At 41.2% G+C, this 16,249-nt stretch overlaps 1 protein-coding gene across 1 annotated transcript; it reads right to left on the reverse strand.

Moving 5' to 3' along the window:
• Positions 1–5,842: 5,842 nt before the first annotated feature.
• On the reverse strand, positions 5,843–15,226 carry LOC117265040 (uncharacterized). The gene is made up of 5 exons (XM_033639426.2): positions 15,081–15,226; positions 12,616–12,724; positions 10,727–10,846; positions 8,110–8,188; positions 5,843–6,254 (listed from the first exon to the last, which is right to left on the reverse strand). The coding sequence occupies exons 1-5, from the start codon at positions 15,176–15,178 to the stop codon at positions 6,163–6,165; spliced, it is 498 nt and encodes a 165-aa protein (XP_033495317.2). The 5' UTR covers positions 15,179–15,226; the 3' UTR covers positions 5,843–6,162.
• Positions 15,227–16,249: the final 1,023 nt, after the last annotated feature.

Raw genomic sequence — 16,249 nt, forward strand, 5'->3', positions numbered from 1 at the left:
GGATTTCCAGAATGCAGTGGGAAAATCTTTGGAAGAGAATCTTTTGGAATTCAGTTCACTTCAGACAGACACTGTCACGGTCTTTTAAAAGACACTACTCGCTAAAATGAACATTGTTGGCAGTTGGTAGGCTAGAAGATAAACCAATGCACTGAGGATTTCAATCACACAGCACCACCACACTCTAAGGTGATCATATATGGAAAAAGAATTTAAATTCCCATTTCTGTTGGGATTTGCATTCTCAGTGCCCATCAACACCACAGTGACACACCAGGTTATTTTGTCTGCATGTGGCCATTTCATCGTGTAACGTTTTGAATGATGTGTGGGCTGCAACTCATTTCAGTCATTTCAGTTTATCTCTACAATAAATCCTGGTATGTTCTGTCATTATAAAATAAATGAATCCTTTGATCTGATGTATATAAATAAGGTGGTTAGTCAAAATTATTTGCTTGAAATGTGTGTAGACATTAATACTAGTATGGAGTGGCCCCAATAAAAAGAAAACTACCAATCAGACAGACAGATAGATAAATCAACACATTCTCATCCCAAGTCGTCACATATCATCGCTTTGTCAGTGGACTGTCACATCTACATATTTCACGCCAGGCAGCGTCCTGCGTCTGCTTTTGATGTTCTGGGATGCTGCAACCAATGACAGGACGTCAACAAGAGCACATGGTTATGTTTAGAAATAAACATCATGGTTTGGCTCTACATTTATACGGGAAGCGAACATCTGCCTCCTGGTTGAAAGTTTGGGGTTTGTTGGATCCATCCACCACTAGTGATGGCCAAGTGAAGCCTCATGAAGCATTTTCTTTCTTTCATGAGCCCACTAGATGGCGCTTTTTGTTCAACAAAAGGTTGAAAACACACTGAATTGCCATTCTTTGAGCCTCTCTCTTTAAACCATGAGCACCATCTAGTGGGCTCAGATAATAAAGACAATGCTTCATGAGGCTTCATTTGGCCATCACTATCCACCCCCCCTCCTGCCCACCCTACGAGGACGTTCCAGCTCTTGATGTCATAACTGGCAGCGTTTCAACTGGACACAATCCAGTGGCATATCATACTGCCGCAACAGGTCTCGTCCAGCCATGAAAAAAACTGATCGTACCGCCGTAAATGGTGGCTCTTGGCTTCAAGTGGCTGATGCTGAAATCACTGACAAAGAGGAATAAGAACAGGATGGATGGATGGATGGATTTTCCTTGACGAAAGTTTTGTCATTGATGGTGGCCATGTTTTTTGACAGACTAAAAAAAGGTGTCCCACAATGCCAAATACAAAGTTTGGTGTTGATACAGTAAAAATCCCAAATAGTCTGTTTTTCACATTAATAATTAGCAAAGAATCGGCCATTTTGGGCTCAATTGTCCAGGGGGCTTTTTTGTAGCGGACACTGCGCTGCAGGTGAGAGTTCAGTTTCTAGTCATTTTGACTCACGGTCTGAAGGGCGTGGCCAAGTTGGTGCCACGTCTCATGTCTCATGCTCATTCCAGTTGACAACAAATTGAGCAAAGATATGAAAATTAGATAAAGATATACAGGCGACACCCGCATGCCCTAACCATCCTGGCACTTCAGGCTCTGGTTAATACTTGGCCCCAAAGCATGTGCACCAAATTTAGTGAAATTCTGTCCACCAATCATTTAGGTACACATTTTTGGCATATGTAGTGCCCCCTATAGGTCAGGCGCAAACTGGTTTGGCTCACCTTTTTCCCAACACACACTGGAAATGGCTATAAAGATTAAATTCATGATGATTTGATCAATTGTCATTCATGGCTGATTTACCGCTACGCCCTGCTTTATGACCACTCCTGCTCAGTTACTGCCGTAATGCTGTATACCAGATTTGGTGCTGATAGAATCAATTTTTTTTTAAAAACAGTTCTTTCATTTTACTTTATTTCACTTTATGCAAATAACTACAAAATTCATCATGGCGGACTTTCATGTTTGTGTGGCAGTGTAAAGGCAGCTTGATGTATCCAGTGTGAATCAATATATTCTTACTGTGAATTAGAAAAACGTCCGGGCGGCCACCCAGCACTCTACTCCAGATTTGGCCCAGGGTTGTAGATTGACTTCCACTGCACTGGTGATACTTTTTTTTTTTTTTTTTTTAATATTCTCCCAAAAAGACTCAAGAATTAAACATGAATCAGACGTAAGGCAGTAAACACAACTGTTCGTGGTAAAGATGCAAATACAACATCGTCTGGCATCATTATGTCCGGAGGGGCGGCAGTTAGTGATGGCCAAATGAAGCCTCATGAAGCATTTTCTTTATTTTATGAGCCCACTAGATGGCGCTTTTTGTTCAACAAAAGGTTGAAAGCACACTGAATTGCCATTCTTTGAGCCTCTCTCTTTAAACCATGAGCGCCATCTAGTGGGCTCAGAAAATAAAGAAAATGCTTCATGAGGCTTCATTTAGCCATCACTAGCAGCAGTAACTCAGTGCATAGGGACATGGGTCTGGAAAGGAGCTTCAGCAGCTCAAGTCCCTGTACAGACAAGGTATGGGTGTACTGGTAGCTGGAGAGGCGCCACTGGCCAAGGTACTGAACCCCCAACTGCTGAGAGCACCCCCCTCTGACATCTCTCCATTTAATGCATGTATAGCTCCTGTTTGTGCATGTGTGTGTATTTGACAAAATTTAATTTCCTGTCTGGGATTAATAAAGTTTTCTTCTAAATGTAGTGCAGTGAGGTCAGGACATTAACAAGACAGGATTATCATCATTATAGCATCATTGTAACACCTCAGTTATTATGGACATTTTTTTTGTTATCAGTAATTTGTTAAAATGATTTAAATGTACAGAACTACAGGATAAAAGACATGTCTTCATTTCATCATTTGATATGGGCCTTGCAGCCATTCTGTTGTGATACAGTGCAGGTTGTGTAGGATGTTACAGGTGTCTGCCAGTCACTTGCTCAGCCCTGTAAAAAGAGGCACCAAAGTCCACGTGCTCCAGCCACAGTGTGAGGGGGGGCGAGTCTTAGTGATGGATGGCAAAGCCCAGCTGAGCATATTGCTCCCCTTAATAAAAGCTGCCCTGCAATCCACACGCAGCTATGGGTGTATTTTCTCTTGGTGGCTCCCTCCGCCCTCCTCACTCCACCATCATTTTTAAGAGCGAAAACTGGTTTAGGTGTCAGAAAGAATGATGCCCCTCGTCAGACTGCGACTCACCTCTGAGCGGTATCCACAGCTATATTCACTCTGAGTGGCTCTCTGTTGGTGTGTGCTGTTTTCTTTTTCGCTCTTGTTTTTTACCAAGGGCCCAGAACAAACAAGAAAGACAGAGGACATCATCAAACTTTCACCTGGTGACTCCAGACCCAGAATGATGTTTCAGTCTTTATTTGGCTGTTAGTGGACGGACAGAGCCACAGCACAGCCTGGAAAATAATACATGGTGAGTTTGTGGTCATGAACCAGGAAGACTGATGATCATTTATGAACACAGGTGCTGGGCTCTGTTCTTTATACATGGAGAAATGAATTTGAGCTTGATTGTTAATGATGTGACACAAACCTATATTTTTTCACGTGGAGCTGTTGGAGCTCAAACCTGCAAAAGAACACCATATTGCAGTGATGGGCCCCATTTCCCATCATGCTTAGGGCTGACAACTGTTTTAGAAATTACGTGTCACATTTCCTTAAAGGGATAGTGCACCCAAAAATGAAAATTCAGCCATTATCTACTCACCCATATGCAGAGGGAGGCTCAGCTGAAGTTTTAGAGTCCTCACATCACTTGCAGAGATCCAAGGGGAGAGGAGGTAGCTCTAACTGCCTCTCTGGGCACCGCACTCACGTGTGTGCGCTTGTGCGCAAGGCCAGCGAAAGCACGCGAACACACATGAAGGCGGTGCCCAGAGAGGCAGTCAGAGCTACAGGCTACAATGAGGCTAAAAACAGAGTTCAAATGAGGTTTTTCCAAACAGCTTTTTATGTCGGGGCTTCAGGACACTTGGATCACTACGGACGAGCAGTATGGAGATATTTTGTGGTTTCTATTATGTGTTTTTGGACGTTTGAATCTGGGGCGCCGTCAGCCTCCATTAGGTGGAGTTGTGTTGCTACCTCCTCTCCCCTTGGATCTCTGCAAGTGATGTGAGGACTCTAAAACTTCACCTGAGCCTCCCTCGGCATATGGGTGAGTAGATAATGGCTGAATTTTCAGTTTTGGGTGCACTATCCCTTTAAGGGGCCGTACATATGCTGCACCTTTAACCACACTGGGTGCTACTCTTGTAACTTCTCCGTGCCAGCTTTCACGAGTGCGACGCCAGGTGTCATGGCATATTTACCTGAAATCCTGAGTGCAGAGCTGATCTTCTTCCAGGCGTTGTTTATGTGTCGGTCTATTGTCTGTGGGACAGATGTAAAGCTCTGACAGCTCTGAACTAAAATGTTCAACTTCTTCTCCATATATATCACAGACTGATATCTACGGACGGAAGGAAAGATATTCTGTCGGCTGTGATTGGTTGGTCCTTGTCACATCACAGGCGGCGAAAGTTTAACTCAGTTTATCTTTAGCCATTGCACCCTGAAAAATAGGCGCTTGGGAGCACATGCGTGTTGCTCTGGCATCGCTCTGGTGTTTGAGCGTGTCTGCTGCACGTCTACATTAGAAACAATGAATTTGATTGTGAAAAAACGTGGCATGACCCCCTTAGCTAATGTGTTTACTTCACTGATAACTGCCGGTTTTGCGCTGATTTATGTTGGAACAGATAGTTTGGTAGTTGCTGCTTTTCTTGACCCTCGAATTTCTCCCTTGTAGCTTGGTATTATAAGGTTGACATTGTCAGTGCCTGCTTCTTGTGTCTTGTCCAAACTGAGTCCCTGGAACGGGTTGTGTTAGGACCCAAATGCAGCACACAGGAAACCAGGAACAGCTGCAGTGAAATCAGCAGGTACAGGCCAAAGTCTCTACACAAAGTCCCACAGAGGTTAATCAAGCCAAACCAGGCCGGGAAGCAGGTTAATGGGTGGTGACATTTGGCCAAACACACTTCAATACAGGCAACAGTACCATGTATGAGGAGGAAGGAGACGTAGTCATGGAGACAGTAAATCTGGAACCAGGTAAGTACACAGTCCATGCAGATGAACCAGTAGGGCACAGGCTGAAGGAAGGTCAAGGCCAGGCAGAGGATCAAGAAGCCAGCAGGTGAGAACTCACAGGATGCACACACAATGGTGAGTGTGGTGATACAGTGAAATTCTCTGGGCCACAGGAAACCACAGGTCAACAGATAGGACAGGGTTGTCTTTGGATGGTAACACCAAGCAGCCACAGGCAAACAGGAACCAAAGACAGGGAAGCAGATCTCAAGGTTGGGGACAAAGGGACAGTGTTTACCAGAGATCAGACAGGACAGGTGGGTCAGAGGCAGAAAGGGTCAGCAATTGGAAATCAGTCTGGAAGAAAGTGCTGTGAAGTCTTGCATGAGAGGTGAAGAACAATCTGGCACAGAGTGTCGGTGAGGCTGGAGTATATATACCAGCTTTGAATAATGAGGAACAGGTGAACTGAGTGGCCTTGATGAGGCGGACGTGACTGATGCTGAGGCGCAGGAAACCAGGGTGAATGGAAAATTACTGAATGGGAGCTGGGTGACTGGGCAGGCAGGAGTGAGCAGGTGACCATAAACTGTTACAGTCCCATATATGAAATCCCTATGAGATATAAACGACTCCCTCTCTTAGTGTGTAATTCACAAAATGTTGATGTAATGATGAGTGTTGCTGGGAATGTTGAGGGGAAATCATCAGCATCTATAGTTTAGTTATCACAATTTATTTTACACAATAAAAAACAGTTCAAATAGATGGAGCCATATGGTTTGAAGTAAAATAAAACCAGTAAAATAAAATAAAAAACAGCAATCCAAATGTAGCTGTATAAATTAGAGTGATATATAGTGAGAATATAACTGTTCAGACTACACTGGATAATATTTCAGTGTATTCAATATGTATTTGTTGCATAAAGAAAACAGACTGTACATCTGTAGCAAACAGATAATGTCATGTTTTTTTTTCCAGCCATTAAAAGACAATCAAAACTGTAAGTGATGACTCTTGGTATACTATACATAAATACTGAGTCAGTAGACGGTGCAGTTAGCAGAGGAGCGTTGGGTACACAGGAAGTCACTGGTGACCTCTCTATAACCTTTGGCTTCTGTTAGACCACTTCCTGTTGAATGAATGAAAGGAGAAAGAGGTATGAGGAGCGTGTGTCCACAGACGAAGAAAAGAACTGTAATCATCCTGGATGCTTCAATGGCAGTTACACACATGGGAAATGTAATACTGCTGGCCTTATCACAAGTAATGACTTTTTGTGGTTCAGACAAAAGAGATTTTATAAAAGTGTCCCTTCTGGCTTCATGTAGACATGACAGCACATGTACACAGAGTTTTAAATATATTAACAAAGAGTGTTTTCTCCTCTCTCACAGCTGCCTCGGTGATGGGTTTTAAAACATATTTTTCATACTTCTTTCTAATGAATATCCCGATACATCTTCTTATTAGTTTCATTCATTTATTAGATTTTTAAATGTCTGACAGTGCACAAACAAAGACTGACATGATGATAAATTGGGACTGTTTAACTTTTAAGTCCAGTTCAGACCAAAGATTCACGATGAGACGAAACCGTTTTAGAAAGCTGCAGCTGTGTGAACTGGCCGGTCTGAACTCTAATCCATAACAGCTGGGAGAAATTGAAAGCGCATACCAAACAAAAGCTGGGGTCTGAAGAGGATGTTTCTTGTATAAAAAAAAAAAAGGCTTTGAATAATATATCAATTACAAATCATTTATTTGATCTAGCTGCGACAGACAGCGCATCAGAGAGGGCACTCAAGGATTACAGCACCTGGCATACCGACACACCTTTTTATCCTGTTAAAACAACCTGGATTAATTCTTATGAAAAACCCTTTTGATTCTTTTTAATCTGAGGACTCTTACTGACAAAAGGAATATGAATAAATTACTGGGTAATTGAGGAATGGACACATGTTCTGATGTTATGGAGTCACCGCTTGTCGTTCGTCATGCCGGTAAATCTGAATGAATTACAGTCTTCTCTGGTGCCCGTGGTTTCTGAAAATGAACTGAATTATTGAATTGTGGAGAATCTAACCAAGCCAACGATGTGTAGCATCTCCATATTGACAAGGTTTGAACATTTATATCTGCATATGCAATGCCTGTGGATATTCTCATTCATCCAGATCATAGTTATCTCGACGAACCAGTGACATCATTGGCCTTGTGAAGACCTCCCCAGAGGTTAAATACCTGGGTTGTTTCCACACCAGTTTGTCAGACTAGTTCCAGCCTAGTCAGACAAACATGAACTGATGAAGCCTCTTGGATAAGAGGTGAAACGTCTTCTAAGACAAAACCAAGTCCAGCTGCGTTCGGTTCAATTGCCTTGAGTTGCATATGCAATCTGAACAGCTATCTAACATTAGCTCTAGTAGGTAGCCAAGAACCTGGTTTTATACATCCAAAGAACTCCTATAGAAATTATTGAGACAAGCCTTTATTTGTAAAAGGGACTGGGTGTTTTATTAATTAATGGGAGTTTTACGGTGATCACTAAGTACTGATTTGCTCCTTTATGACAGGGAGTTACTCAAGAACTGGTCATTGACTAACAGTTAGTTCCTCATTATTTCCCAGTAACCATTTTAGATTTTGTGTACCTGTTAAGCGCTCTTATTCAAATATGAGACCAACATTTAAAAAGTTCCACTGGCATCAATTTGTCAAATCTGAAGTAACATTTTCAAAATACAAATCAAGCCACCTCTGTGTTGATATCTGCAAGCATGGATCAAAGAGGCCAAAATCACATCAAAATAAACAATGAATATAATAAATGAAAGAAAACCTTCTTAGAAAATGTTTTTTTTTTACTATATTTCAACGGCATCTCCAAAGGTGTCCAAGGGGAGGGTGTGGAGTGCAGCAGGGTTTCTTAGCTCGAGTAAAGTCACCAGTGCAAACTGGATGGAAGGACCGTCTGATCTTACCTTCTATAAGGTTGTAGAGGTTGCAGTAGTTGGTGCCGTGGTCTTTAATGGCATACCAGGTCTCCGAGACGGACATGGCCTACAGACAGAGTTATAGATACACTACAGGGGTTATATGCAAGATAAGGCTGCACAGACTCAGAGTAAGAAACACAAAGACAGAAAGAGACAGGAGCAGGAATAATGACAGATACCATGAAAGGCGTGATTGTTTTTTTAACTAATCTGGATCTCGAGAATTTCAGACTTAAACCTGACCTGTTTTTTTTTTGTGAAACCAATTAAATGCCATAATGACATTCATTACTAAATTCAACAATATAATCCTGAAGTTTGTAACAATCTCTTGTTCTGGATTACTCATTTAAAGAGTTATTGTCCTATTTCAGTCACATGCCAACGCACAGTGGACAGGAAACGATTTGTGTTACTCTATGACCTTACCAGCAGCTGGGAAACAAGACACAGGAACTTTACGTTGGTCTTAAGGAGCTGCATCATGCCTTATTTAGGTGGACAAGCTGAAAGATACACTATACATTGACTACAACATGATAGCTTTACTGCTAACGTCTTCTCTGGTCCAATCACCAACACCTGGCACATCTGGCTTCCTCTGCAAGCTGCTTTGCAACCTGCCTCCACCCCAGCTCCTCCTTTTCATGATGTGTCATTTCTGTCTGTCATTGATGCTGCTCTCCCTGCCTTAGGCTTTCCATGGAGGCACATGGAAGGCCAGGGAGATTTGCTCTCTCTCCCAGAACAGAGCCATACTGCCAAATATCAAACTGCAATTAGAAATTATAGCTGCTGCGCAGCGGGTCCGGGCATTTTTAGGCAATTCTGAGCAACAAGCAGAAGAATTGGAAGACATTTAGGAATTTAGCAACACAATCTGCCTTTTGCATCAGCTAAGGCTTGAACTCACAACCTCTGAGACTAAGAATCAATTTCTATCTCACTGAGCTAATTAGTCAGTGACAATTCATGTGTAGCTTCACAAACTGTACAACTCCTCCCTCTGAGTAGCCCTGAGACTTTTTCCACACACACTGCAATAATCCAATGTAACTTGTGCAATAACCCCATTTCACCCTGACTGTATATATTCTGTTTGTGCAAATAATCTTGTTCAACTTACAATGTATATATATATATATATATATATATATATATATATATATATATATATTTATTTCCGTTTATGTTTGTTAATAATTCCTGTTTATTTAACTATATATTTGTAAATACTACTGTTTAAATTTCTTATATTTTCACGTATCTTTCCTTTCTTGCAAGGAGCACCTGTAACATAAATAATTTCCCCTCAGGGATCAATAAAGTATTTCTGATTCTGATTCTGAAATTGACTAAGCCAGACGTGCAGGTTTAGCAGCCGTCCATGCATGGAAAAGCAGATTTTAAACCACTGTAAAAAATTCAGTTATCGAAACAAAAATCTGAAAATACACATATTGCATCTAGACAGCATGGAGATGTTGGTAATTTGTTTGTAACAGTAATTGATTTGCTCCATAAGTGAAAAACTGATGTTTAAAATTGACATTTTTACATTGACTCCAGTTGTTCACATTAGAGCAAAATTCAAAATGCTGTCAAAAATTCAGTTTTTGAGATAAAATTCTGATATTTGCCACACATCATCTACCATGACTCTAGAATTTTGTCTTTTTTTCATGAACATTGAAGATTTATTTAGCAAGAATTTGCATGTATATGTTTACAGTACTGTTTACAGTGAAACATTTTGATGCACTGTAGGCTCAATTTTTGATAAATCAAAAATCTGAGAAACATAGTTTGTGTAGGACAGTCTGAAGATGCTCTGTAGCAAGTCTGGTGTCAACTGAGCAAAAATTGTGGGAGGAGATAGGTTTAAGAAGTTTTACAGTTTTTGAAAAAAACAGAGTGATGAACTTCATAATTTTTAATAGGTTTAAATGTACAAAAGTTTCTTCAGTATTGGGGCTACAGTTTGATGAAAGTTGTGAAGCTGTAGCATGTATGGTTGATTTGTTATGAATTTTCAAAGTTTTGAACTTTAGACGCTTGCTGTAGCGCCACCATCAGGACTATTGGCTTGAGTTTACAGCTGAGGATATCTGGCATGAGACTGGACCTTTGTGCAAAGTTTGGTGAGTTTTCACCCATGGGAAGTATGATTTCCTCGGAAGAAGAAGAAGAAGAAGAAGAAGAAAAAGAATACCTAGGATTACAATAGTGAAGTGTGTGTCGACACTGAGCCGACACAGTTGGAAAGCAGCCTAAGTTCTCCCCTTACTTAAATGATTCCATCAAACAATAAAAACTAAGATTAACCAAAAACATGGCGTTTATTTACCTGCTTTCTGGACCTTTGCAGATCACATTCCTACGATACACGCTAAGACAGACAAGAAACAGATGATGTGATAGAAATTAAAAGAGGAGGAAGAGATATGAGGAGAGAGAAGAGAAGGCAGTACAGAGAGGACAGACACCCTGAGAGGAACCATTATTTTCATTTGTTGTCAGTGGTGGGATGACGATGGACATTTAGCTGGTTTGGTTTTCCAGAAACTGTCAGATCATGAATTAGAGGAGAGTGAAAACCTACCGAAACGTGACAGCAAGTGAAGAAGTGATAGGAGGCCAGCCTGAAGTTGATGTCGTCCACATACTTCTTAAAGGGAGTGGTGTGTTTGGCTGCTATAAAGTGGATGGAGGCAGACTGCAGCTGTGGAAGAAACACATGGTTCTGATTAAAAGCCAGGGACATAAAATTTAATTGATCAATTGTATTGTTTCAACTGATCAAACTCCTCCTGACAGAAATTATCTTAAGTTTTCTGTGGTTTTTGGTGAAGCCCCTCAACCGAGCAGACCTCATTATACCATCCAGAGTCACATTGGTCACCGTCGTGGAGTTACTGATCTTTACGGGTATGGGTGGGTGGTACTTTTCAAAAATGGACCTGTGCAGGACTCTGCAGAGCATCATTTCCACTAGACGACCAACTCGTTCTGTTAAACCATTATATTTAAAGTTCTTCATCTCCGGTGGTCGTCTCTACGCTACACTGCCCCCACAGTCTCTGGTCGTACTGCTCTGTTTCTGTAAGCTTTTAGAAAACGTGCACAAATACAGACAAAGTAAATGCAGAGTACTGACAGAAGGTTTCATCCATCTCTGTATCTAACGTTTACCATCAATGAGCCCTACCAAAGGTGCCTCAGGTGTGTGTGTGACCCATGGAGGCCAAGTCTTCAGCAGTGGTCATGGTTTCTTAGCCCTTTGCTTCATGTTATTTTCTCTTCCTCCTCCCTTTTCAATCTTCACTCTCTACTAATGGCAAAACAGCCCCAAAAAATAACCTTAAAAAAGACGGTCTAACAGCTTTCTCCCCACAGGCTGTTAGGTTACTGAACTCTTTACTCCGCCCTGCTGAGCACTGCAGACGCATACAAAGGTCGAACAGCAATGTCCTGACAGATGCGATGGAGCTCAGAACTCACACAGAGGACGGCCACATTGCTCCCGAGCATTTCACTGTTAAACTTGGAATATATGAGTAACAGCTTTCCAGTCTGCTGTTTGGAAAAACATCCAAAGAGCAATGGCACTAGCAAGGCCAAAACGCTTCACAGGTTCACTCCTGCTGACTTAAAACTTCTTTTGAGTTTTCAGTTAGTCAGGTGTCCCTCAGTCAGCTCAACTAGTCAGTCAGTTTGTTTACTACTGGCTACTAGTGATGGCCAAATGAAGCCTCATGAAGCATTTTCTTTATTTTCTGAGCCCACTAGATGGCGCTTTTTGTTCAACAAAAGGTTGAAAGCACACTGAATTGCCATTCTTTGAGCCTCTCTCTTTAAACCATGAGCGCCATCTAGTGGGCTCAGAAAATAAAGAAAATGCTTCATAAGGCTTCATTTGGACATCACTACATAGCTACTATAGAAACTGGAGCATGCTCAGAGTGCCTCGGCCGGTTTGGGTCAGATTGACTGTACACATGCAGGAGGGATTATCTGGGTGTGTAAGTCTGACGATGAGAAATTTGATTTAGTACGATTTCAGTCAGACTATTATGTTTACACGGATTTTAAAAGTCTGGTTTTAGTCAGACTGACACAATAAATTGATTTTCTCTGATGTCATGTAAACATACTAACGTGCAGGAGCATGCACACACACACACACACACACATATTCTTGTACGTCTATCTTTATGACGACCCTTGTTGACATAATGCATTCTCTAGCCCTTTACCATAACCCTAACCATCACAACTAAATGCCTAACCCTAAACCACACCTAAAACTTAGTCGAACCTTAACCCTAACACCAAGTCTTAACCCTCGAACAGCCCTTTGAAAAAGTGAGGACCGGCAAAAATGTCCTCACTTTGCAAAAATGTCCCCACTCTGTTGCTAAAATATGTACTTTGGTCGTCACTACACACACACACACACACACACACACACACACACACACACACACACACCGTATATAGGCATCTCTGTCCTCCCATGGTGCAGCCGGCCATCGTTCTCCACTTCTTGATCTGTGACACCAGGGATTCATAAACCTCTTGGCACGGTATCCCAAAGTACCTGCATGGGAACAAGCAGTCAGTGGATGTGCAGTCAGGCCCATGTGAGCATCTGGCTGGCTTCTAACAACTCAAGTGGACATTGTCAATGAAATGGCGCCATCTAGTGGGCATTAGCTGTGAGTGCTGTTCATCACTGTGTCAGCTCTCTGTTGCCTCTATATGGAGCCTTTGAAGGCTGATTTAAATATAATCGCTTTTATTACAGCGGCATTGTAAGTGACATGAGTACTTTCTTTTTTGGTGCTAAACATAATTTCTCAGTTGATATAATTTTTTTGTTTTGTTTTTTAACTCGCAGACAAAGTAAAGATTAAATTCAGGAAAGCTGCACAGTCCCATCATCTACATTCACACAGCTTGGCATGTTTTTATCTCACTTCTCTTGAGGCAGTTCATCTAAAAACATCATGTCAAGATGGCTTCTTTTTATTTTGACAAATTAAATGCAGTCGTCACGTTCACAGACACAGCCCATGCATTAATGCCTTGCAGAAGAGTCTGTGGAGCTTGGGAGCTTTTCAATGTCCAATTTTGTTTCCCACCATCCTCAGGTCAGGTGTCAGGAAAACACACAATGGGTAAAAAAAAAAAAAAAGATATATTCTGCGTCCCTTGGTAGTGTTTCTAATAGGAAGTCAGAGAGTGTGAGGGTAATTTTATATCCAAACATTTTCTAATATCATGTTGGATGTTTTGCCAGTGTCTCGATTAATCATTAGACTGAATAGTTTCTATTGTTTATTTATAGATTTTATGTATAGAAAAAGCATTTAATTTTGTTTTAGATAGCTACTATTTAAGAAAAAAATGTAACAAGTAAACCATGACGCAGATGTGTTTGCCTTTTTGAGCACATAAACAGCAAACGGCACCATTTTTAATTGGGAACATTGTTTTTGTCATTCCTCTTTGAACACAGGTTTATATTTAAGGTGGCAATCTGACTAACTTGCAAGGGCCCACTTTCTACAAGCCCCCCCACCCCCACCCCAGGGGTCTGCACTGTCTATATTTACACCCCTGGATGAATAGTGATGGCCAAATGAAGCATTTTCTTTATTTTCTGAGCCCACTAGATGGCGCTTTTTGTTCAACAAAAGGGTCAAAGCACCCCGAATTGCCATTCTTTGAGCCTCTCTCTTTAAACCATGAGCGCCATCTAGTGGGCTCAAAAAATAAAGAAAATGCTTCATGAGGCTTCATTTGGCCATCACTACTGTTTCCTTGACTTCCTCGTGCTGTGTGTGATGATCATGTATTGTATTCAGTGAGCATTAAAATCAAAGTTAGTGGTGTCGTGAGAAGAAATGTCCAAAATCAGATTAACTGTGAACAGATAAGGCAAAAAAACTTTTGTTCTCTCTGCTCCATTTTGAACCTTCCATGTTAATGTCCCACATTTTGCTGATCGACTTTTCCAACAAACGTTCAATGTTTTTTTTTAATTATTCATGATTAAATCAAATTTCTAAATTCAAAGTTTCGACTAAAATCCACTAAGCAGGTCTTTCAGCCTGCTGGAGGTCATTTTAGGTCTTGTTAAAAAACAATTGGCATCATAACTGAATGTTTTCTATTGCATTACGAAAAGAAAAAAAAAAAAAGCACGGCACAGGATTCCACAGATTTTTATTTTTGATCACGGCTGAAAACATTTAAAAAAAATCTGCAAAATCTGATTCGGTTTGGGGCCTGCTGATAGGTCACAAGTTAGTGATGTTTATTGCTCATGCGATGATATGTTTCTGGAAACACTCATGACCTCATGTGCCTTTTGCAGGCAACAACGTCCATCATACATCAACCACAGGCATTATGTAACACTGTGATGTGGGGATGTAAGATATCCAATATGCTGATATATAACTTACTCGGCCAATAACTGATACCAATATATTGACTCTTTCTCTTCAGTGTCTGTAATATTCAGTCATTGACTGATGTGGCGATATTATCATGCATCCCTGTGTGATGCAGCAGACACAGTAAAGTGGAGCATTATAAACACATTCACACCCTCACAATATTTACTGAATATGTCACCAAAAACCTGCAAAACACACACATCAAATACTCAACATTAAGCTTACCAAAGGCAGAATTTACAACAGGATGAGGACTGTATTCAGTAAGACAGACCTGGTGAGCAGTGCAATATGTAATTTTAAATACATGAGACATGACAGCAGCACTAAGAGAAAGTTCAGAACTTTGTATGTTTAATAAATGACCATGTGTTTGCAGATGCAATTTGATAAATCATTATATGACAGACACTTGAGATGTGTGCAGAAATATGCAATGTGAAAACTGAATTCTTCTACTAAAGTATGTACAAAAGAAATAAAGCATACCATTCTACTTTGCACTGGGCATGGAGAGGTCCGCCGCTACAGAGCTCCAGGGTGCCAGCTGTCAGGAGAAGCGCAAGGAACCAACGCACTGGATGCATTTTGCTTCAGACTGTCTCAGCAAAGTTCAGCTGGGGTTTCATACTCACATTGGCAACAGCTCGGCTGATAAAAATCACAGGACCGTCATGCGCTTTTCTGAAAAGGAAACAGCTTGAATTGAATTAACTTCAGAGGAGGAGACAATAAAGAGAGGCTGCAGAGGTATTTGATTTACAGAGACACCTAGAGGCAGTCGTTGATACAGCAGGAGAGCCTCAGGCTGTCCTTCCACCAATTCTACTTCTGCTACTACAGTCAAACTGTCGTCAGGGGGCTCAAAGGGTACAGATGACCCCGGCCCAAGGCCAAGTGGGGGTGGGGGGCATGGAAAGGTCAATAGTTGAACCTTAAATGGGATCAGCTACAACAATTTACTCACTGACTTCAATCACTGACATTAAAAGTTTTCATTTCATTTATTTATTCATACAGGAAAGGAATTAAAAGTTAAATTGTGTGTTACAGGTTAAACTGGCCTGACTCAGATCAGAACTGGTTTTCAGCAGGTTCCTGTTATGCAACAAAAACACATCACAATACAGCATAAAAACAGAAACAATCAGCAACATGCAGGCAGCTACACAGACGATGCAGAGTAGAGGACTGAAGTGGAGTGAGTACAATGGGATATGGGATCTAATCATATGTATTTACATCATAAATTAATGTAATCTTATCATGAAAACACATTTTAACGTGCCATCTGATACTCTCAGCCCCTCCTGCAGGTAGTGATGGCCAAATGAAGCCTCATGAAGCATTTTCTTTATTTTCTGAGCCCACTAGATGGTGCTCATGGTTTAAAGAGAGAGGCTCAACCTTTTGTTGAACAAAAAGTGCCATCTAGTGGGCTCAGAAAATAAAGAAAATGCTTCATAAGGCTTCATTTGGCCATCGCTACCTGCAGGTGCTGCGGTCCATCTGACATAGTGTAACTAACATGGGAGGCGGAGTACAGAGAGAATGAGAAAATGAAAGGAGCAGAGAGGTGATGGACAAATATCTGACAAAGAAAGTGAAGAAGAAGCAGGTCTGACAGGCAGAGCTGAAGGTGAGGAGTGAGGAAGACT

The sequence above is a fragment of the Epinephelus lanceolatus genome, chromosome 20 (genome assembly GCF_041903045.1).
Source record: "Epinephelus lanceolatus isolate andai-2023 chromosome 20, ASM4190304v1, whole genome shotgun sequence".
Lineage (NCBI taxonomy): Eukaryota > Metazoa > Chordata > Actinopteri > Perciformes > Serranidae > Epinephelus > Epinephelus lanceolatus.

Excerpts from the sequence above, each read along its gene's own strand:
- LOC117265040 (XM_033639426.2), bottom strand. The coding sequence starts at position 15,178 with ATGCATCCAGTGCGTTGGTTCCTTGCGCTTCTCCTGACAGCTGGCACC. Across the intron at positions 12,725-15,080 it reads GCCCAGTGCAAAGTAGAATG|GTACTTTGGGATACCGTGCC; the intron begins GTATGCTTTATT and ends GTTCCCATGCAG. Across the intron at positions 6,255-8,109 it reads CCTCTACAACCTTATAGAAG|GAAGTGGTCTAACAGAAGCC; the intron begins GTAAGATCAGAC and ends TTCATTCAACAG.